Genomic DNA, 7,204 nt, shown 5'->3' with positions numbered 1-7,204 from the left:
TAAATTAATTCAATATTTTAAAATTAAAATTAAAATGTTAAAAAGCAATACGAAAAATCTTATAAGTTTTTATTTTTCTTATAAAAATGATGAAAAATACATATTAAAATATTAATCAAATTTTATGTAATTTGACTCTCGATAAATAAAATGGTGAACGCATGGAGGATTAAATGTAGATTTCCTAAAATTTTAGTAGTTTTTTTCTTACAAGTGTCACTCAATCAACCTAGCATAGGTAGAGTTGGGCAAAATGTAGAATCTGCTAGAATTTCTAAACTCTGCTCAAACATTACTCATCCAGTGCACGTAAGGCAAAGGGAAAGCGCAAAAATAGGAACTAAAAAGTATATTAAACTAAAGAGATGGCAGACCGTTTCTTTGCAAACACCATGCCTAGTTTCATGGATGAAACTACAGTTGTTGAAGGAGCAAAAGATCCACTATCAGAGCTTCTGTATTTGCCTTATGGAACTGTAACTCAGAAGCTCAAAAGGGTTGCTTTGGACCTCAAAGAAACGGTATTCACTTCTCTCTAAGTACCCCTTTATTCCAATTTATGTTGGGATTTGTTTAAATATAATAATTATTATTATTTTAAATTTAAATATTTGATGAAATTTCTCGTCACTGGTTGGAGCATTGACGATTAGTAGTGATAAAGTTTTGCAATGAATTGAAGAGAAAGTGGCAACAAATCAGGTTCTACTTTCTTTAACTCCACTTATTATTTATTTATGAATTTTATTCTTTGTGATTTATAATATTTAATTTTATAATTATTAGGATAGATGACCCTTTTGTGATAATCTTGAAATGCATATTAAGTTTAGAAATGGCGATAATATGCTTAAGGTTATATTTGTTATTCCTTTGTCAAAATGCAAAAATTGTTGGTATAGACGTATACATGCTGCATTCATAGATTATGTAGAAGAATGACATGCAGTGTTTACTCGAGAAGAACTTAGTTATACTTGAAAACCGTTTGGAGACCATGGAAAAACAACATTTACGTTAGATATTACTTAATGGTTGATGACTTTTATGAACATGATAACTGGGAGAGGCATAATATGTTAATGTTTTGTGCATTGTGCTTGATTTTGATATGCTTGTTAATTTTAGGAATAACATTTTCTTATGGTGATCATTGCGATCCGTTATTTTGACCATATGTGAAGTTTACTTTCAAGTTGTAGGATGATATAAAATATTATATTGTTTGCAAGTATGTGTCTATACTTGAAAGTTGTTAAGAATATGAGATCTAGAGAACATGTGTTAGTGAAATGTGATAGGAAAAGGCACTTGATATGTTCAAAGTGTGGGGGTATTTGGCTTATGATTTGTCGTCAACATTAGAAGATTATTTTTATGCCTTCAAAATGGAAAAGTTGTGTTCTTTCATGAAGGGGCATCATTTAAAAATTGTGTTCTTTCATGAATAGTTGTGACTTTTTATGAAAAGTGTTATTTTATGCTAGTTAATTAGTGGATATGTTATTACAAGCAATGATATGAAGAACATAATAGAAACGAAGAGGTTTCTATCTTCCTTTCAAAATGAATGATCACGGATAAATTAGTACCATGTTGGGTATCAAGTTTAAATAAAATAGTGGGGGTTATGTATTGAGTTAATCTTATTACATTGAGAAAGTGCTAAATAAATTTAGTCACTTAAACATAAAGAGGTCAATACCCTATTCGATCCTAGATCGAGTTAATGGAAGAATTGTGGCTTAACTTGTGTAAGCAAGCGCTATTGGAACGGCTAATAGCCGAGTTCTTGATTTTCTTTAGAAAATTACAAGTTTGAGAAATTCGAAAGTTTCATACTATTTTATAAGGATATACCAATACAAGTTGGTTATCGAGTTCGCGAGAAACAAATCCACAAAAGGTTGGATGTTTACCTCGGGAGGAGGTTTAATTTCTTAAATTTCAAGAAACAAAAACCCATTCAACAATGGAGTTAGAATTTGTCACATGAGGAGTTGACTGGTTGAAGGATATGTTTTAGAAATTCCATGATTTTGCAAAGTGTGAGCTCAACGTTGTGATAGTCAAGCCACTTCAACTCGAGCATGTAAATATATTATGTGAAGTTAAACGTATAAATCTACGACATGACTATGTGAGAAAGTTAATTCATGAAGGAATCATCTCTCTCTTATTTGTGGAGTCAAAAAGTAACCTTGGTGATCCCATTACTAAAAATTTTATAAGGAAGTTGGTGAAAACTAACCTCGAGTTAATTAAATTAAAACTCCTTAATTAGGTCCACCAATTATGGCAACCCTACCCAACACTATAAAACGAATGGTTGTGGGTTCAAAGGGTAACAACAAGTTATTGATACATGGATGTTTCAGTACTTAAGTAAGAGATATACTAGTATTGGTTGTCACATATTAGAGGGTTGAGTTCTAATACTCTTAATGAAGTTCAGTTTTGGGAATAAGTGTCTCAAATGTGAGAAAGACACTGAAAGAACTTCACCTATATGAACATAGAAGTGGTGCCGCTTCGATTGAGATGTGGAGTTATTCTCATTAATATTCATGAATTTTGGATAGCACATGGCCATAAAAGTGCTAAGCATGTTGAGTGGAAAGCAGGAACAAAATGTTTATGTGTATAGTGTCACCGATGTTATCACAAGGAATAACACGTTCAAAGCTATTATGCTTAATGGGATTTCGATTTCATCTTGTGATGCTATACTAAGATAATGTTCAAATCGAAAGATACATTACTCTACGCATAACTATTATTTGGTTTATAAGTCTTGATTTATATTTAAATAAGTGGGGGATTGTTGAGATTTTATTTAAATATAAATTAATTAAAGTGTTTTAAAAGAGAAGGTGCATGTCTTTTAATGAAATGGTGTGTCCTTTCAATTTTGGGTTACCACCAATTCTATTTAAACCCAACAACTTTTAATCCAAAGTTAACTTTTTTCTTTCTTCCAAGAGAAAAAATCTTTTTCCTTCTACAACAAAATCCTGCACTTGAAAACCAGAAAAGTTCTTACTTTCCTAAGACAGATTTTTTGTGTTGTTTGCTCAGTGCAGATTTCCAAAGGCTTGTCATATCCACTAAAACTATTTGCGTACAATCCCATAGCAATCTCGCAAAGGAGAGGGAGCAAATATCATTTTTAGGAAAGCGTTTCGTACGTGTTTCAAGCCTCCAATCCTGTGTTCGTTATTCATATTGTCAAACTTCATCTTTGTGTTCTTCTTCATATATTTTTGTGTTCTTGAATTATAATTTTCCAACAATTTATGCATGCGGCACAGTTTGGATTTCGAGAGTTAAACCGTTTAATTTTGTCCATGAATCTGGACATGTAATCTTAAGTTTTTTTTTTTTTTTTAAAAATATTTAGAAACTACGTAAAAAGTACTATAAATCACAATGATTGACAATACAAGATATTTGAAAGAGAGATGAAAAAATTACAGACCTGTTTGAATGATGAAATTTGAAAGGTGACACATAAATTTAAACGGCGGGAGTATTATTTTTCAACCCCAGTATCGAGAGGTGTTTGTGTAAATTCTCTTTTCTTTTCCTTTCTAATTTTGTGTGTGTTATGTTTTAGATTGTGAAGGAAACATGGGCATGTAAAGGGGGCCGTGTGAGTGATTATTCAATCTACACTGGAGCTTTGGGAACTGCTTTTTTGTTATTTAAAGCTTACCAAGTTACTCATGACAAGAATGATCTTTCTCTTTGTTCTGATATTATCAAGGCTTGCGGCTCTGCTTCCCGCGGTTCTGGGTAACTCTCCTCCGCCCTCTCTCTCCGTGAAGATCGCATTTTTTAAATATTTTTTGAGCTTAACTTTGATTTGTCTTGTCTAAAGAAAAATGACAAATTTTTTGGTTTATGAACATACATTGTGGTTTTAGTTAGCCTACATGGGTAGTCATCTTTGTTGTTAATAACTCATTTGGCTGATATGTAGTACTTTTTACAACAAGTCACTGATATACAAGTAGACATATTGGGGTTTAAATAGTGTGTAGGACTGGAATTGGTCTAAATGATCATCAAACGGTTGCATAAAATTCTAAAAGTAAAGAAAATAGAAGGTGAAGAAGTTGAAGAGAGGAGTAGTAGATGGTCCTTCCACACGTGCTGGCTATTAGGAAAAGCCATTATCTGTTTGTTTATTCAGTTCTTTCTTCTAGAATCCTTAGTTTGGATTTTAAGTTATATTTACTACGTTTTAATGAGTTTTACTATCTTTATTGTCTCAATTATACAGTAATGTGCAAACATAAAAAGAGTGGCTAATATTGTAAGACCGTGAAGTAAATTAGTGTCCGATCACATGGGAGTAGACCTGTAAAAGTTGGTAGGATGTCTTGTAGATTAACGGGGGTTAAGGCTTTTGGTGTCACAAGTTTTACAGATCAACTTTGCTTGGGATTCACTAGTCCTCCTATTGATTAAAATGGCTTTAGTTTTCTCTCTGTGTGTTTAGCTTTTTGGTTTTTGATTTGGCCTACTTGTTGGTGTTCTGCATTTTCTTCTTTCCTCTTTAGTCATGTTGATTGGGTTAAAAAGAATTTCAAGTCAGCGCTAGTCTATGTTCCGACCAGACAATCCAACTGAAGTTTTTGTTTCATGATCTCCCACATAGAAACATCTTTTAGGGTAAATACATGGGGATAAGTTGAACTCTAATTTGTGAAACTGCAGGCGTGTGACTTTCATTTGTGGACAGGCTGGTGTTTATGCTCTTGGTGCAGTTGTTGCCAAACACACTGGGAATGAACAGTTGTGTGACCACTATCTGACAAAATTCAAAGAGGTTCCTTTTCATTGTTCCACAGAGTTTTTTCTGTTGGTGTCAATAGTCTCCTCATTATCTTCCTACAAATGCAGATTGAGCTTCCTAAAGATCTCCCAAATGAGCTGTTGTACGGGAGAGCTGGTTTCTTGTGGGCCTGTTCATTCTTAAACAAAAATATTGGTAGCAATACAATATCACCTACCCAAATGGTAAGAAATTTCACAAATTCGATCACCTTCGACGTCTTGTTCCCCACTATGAATTGCTCTTATTTCTTTGAATTTTTTATGCAGCAAGCAGTTGTTGCTGAGGTTATAAAGTCTGGACGAAAAATGGGGAAAGGAAGATGTCCTCTAATGTACGAATGGCATGGAAAAAAATACTGGGGTGCTGCTCATGGGCTAGCTGGGATAATGTATGTACTTATGGACATGGAACTGAAAGCAGACGAGACCGAGGATGTGAAGGCCACACTTCGTTACATGATCCGAAATCGTTTTCCTAGTGGAAATTACCCCTCAAGTGAAGGAAGTGAATCTGATCGACTTGTGCATTGGTGCCATGGTGCTCCAGGTGTCGCCCTTACTCTAATCAAAGCAGCTAAGGTATGGAGTAAACTTGATGCTTTTTAGTACTTGCAGTAACAGAGTAATCTTGATGCTAGTTCCTAATATACTATAACTCCTCAATCCTTGTAGTCACGTGAGAGGAAATCTCACCGTGATCCTGGAAGGGTTTTCTGATATGTGCATCGCACATTACTGCACGGTTAGGGTTCGATTGGTAGGGTGTATTAGGTAGAATAATGCTGGTATAAAATTTTAGATCAATTTTTGGTTGCAAATTTAAGTCTATTACAACTAATATCAGTATTACTTACACTCTTTCAGTACTATACTTATACATTGTAAACCATGGCATTAACAATATCAGTACTATTCATATTCTAGTACGCCCTATTTGGTACTATTTAGAAATTATGCAATGCATGTTATTTAATAAACAAACCAAACGAGCCCCTTAGGGTATTAGAGTTTTAGAAGGCCCTTTTCATTGTTATAGCTTACCCATGTCACCATATCCTCCCTCCTCTTCACTAAAAAGTCAATAGGAAGATCCGATTGCATCTGAAATGGGCCTTTGCTTAGGGTGGTGCAAGGCACTGCCTAATCCTTGTACTACAACCTCTGGTTTTGTTTCATTTTGATCCTTTGATCCCGGTCAGCAAATTGTCTGAAACATCTGGTCATCTGTTGTCATAATTTTTCAGGTTTACAGCAGTGACGAGTTTCTGCAGGCAGCTGCAGAAGCAGCTGAGGTGGTTTGGAATCGGGGCTTACTCAAACGGGTGGGAATTTGTCATGGTGTTAGTGGAAATTCCTATGTATTTCTTTCACTATATCGTTTGACAGGTAAAGTGGAGTACTTGTACAAGGCGAAGGCATTTGCCTGCTTTCTGCACGCTAGAGCTCACACACTTATATCAGAGGGAGTTATGCATGGAGGTGATCGCCCATACTCGCTGTTTGAAGGAATTGGAGGAATGGCTTATCTCTTTCTTGACATGATAGAACCAATGGAGACAAGGTTCCCTGCATATGAACTCTAATTTAGTACATACAGAATGTGCTATAGAACCAGCTATGTAAATATTTTATGTAATGTGGATGTGTCTGTCTGCCTTTTATGAAAGTAGAATTAGCTTGTGCTTTCTATTTTCATTTCTTGCACGCCTAGTTACCAAACTAGTATAGAAGAAACTCTTTATCTTCAAAAAGCTACGCCGAACTCCAAAAGTAGACTAAAAATGGGAGAAACTACAAAAATGCAACTCCAAATGCAGGTTCATGTTAAATCTTATTGGCATAATACATAAATAAATTCTCTCAAATTTGGTCTCAGCAAGTAAGTATGCTCTCCAACTTTGAATATGCAGAAGTAGGCATCTCAACTTGTATCCGCTTTGTCAGTTAAATACTTCAACTTATAAAATGATCATTTAAACACCATCAAATTTATGTGTCACGTCATTGCCACATAAGCATTTGTGTTTACGTGTTTAACTTTATACAAATTGAGGTGTCTATTTGTGCACTCTTAAAATTGGAGGGCATACTTTCTAGTTAAGGTCAAATTTGAGGGCATATTTATGTATTATGCCAATCTTATTTTATTCTCTATTTCTGTTAAATCTAGGCAAAGTTTGTTATGTTAAATCTAATTAGAGTTTGTTAAATATTTTAACGAAAGTACTTACTTTTGACAAATTTAAACTACTAGAACTGCTCAACAGTATATTAAAGTACCATTTTGAACCTATCCCCAAAGATGATCGATACCATTTTGAACCTATCCCCAAAGATGATCGATCTTTTTTTTTTTTTTTTT

The 7,204-nt window shown here is 34.3% G+C and overlaps 1 protein-coding gene across 2 annotated transcripts; it reads left to right on the top strand.

Annotated features, from left to right (window-relative positions):
* Positions 1–205: 205 nt before the first annotated feature.
* Positions 206–6,531, top strand: LOC132617549 (lanC-like protein GCR2). 2 transcript variants are annotated; one of them, XM_060332566.1, is made up of 8 exons: positions 206–521; positions 683–702; positions 3,079–3,184; positions 3,617–3,795; positions 4,723–4,834; positions 4,909–5,025; positions 5,110–5,421; positions 6,087–6,531. In XM_060332566.1, exons 1-8 carry the CDS (start codon positions 366–368, stop codon positions 6,423–6,425), a joined length of 1,341 nt encoding a protein of 446 aa, XP_060188549.1. In that variant the 5' UTR covers positions 206–365; the 3' UTR covers positions 6,426–6,531. The 2 variants fall into 2 exon arrangements, with proteins under 2 accessions (XP_060188549.1, XP_060188550.1); XM_060332567.1 differs by lacking the exons at positions 683–702; positions 3,079–3,184 and having other exon boundaries at positions 208–521.
* Positions 6,532–7,204: the final 673 nt, after the last annotated feature.

This window comes from Lycium barbarum, chromosome 11 (assembly GCF_019175385.1).
Source record: "Lycium barbarum isolate Lr01 chromosome 11, ASM1917538v2, whole genome shotgun sequence".
In the NCBI taxonomy this organism is placed as follows: Eukaryota; Viridiplantae; Streptophyta; class Magnoliopsida; order Solanales; family Solanaceae; genus Lycium; species Lycium barbarum.
Note: the sequence above shows the minus strand (reverse complement) of the source record. Positions and strands in the feature narration are given on the sequence as shown.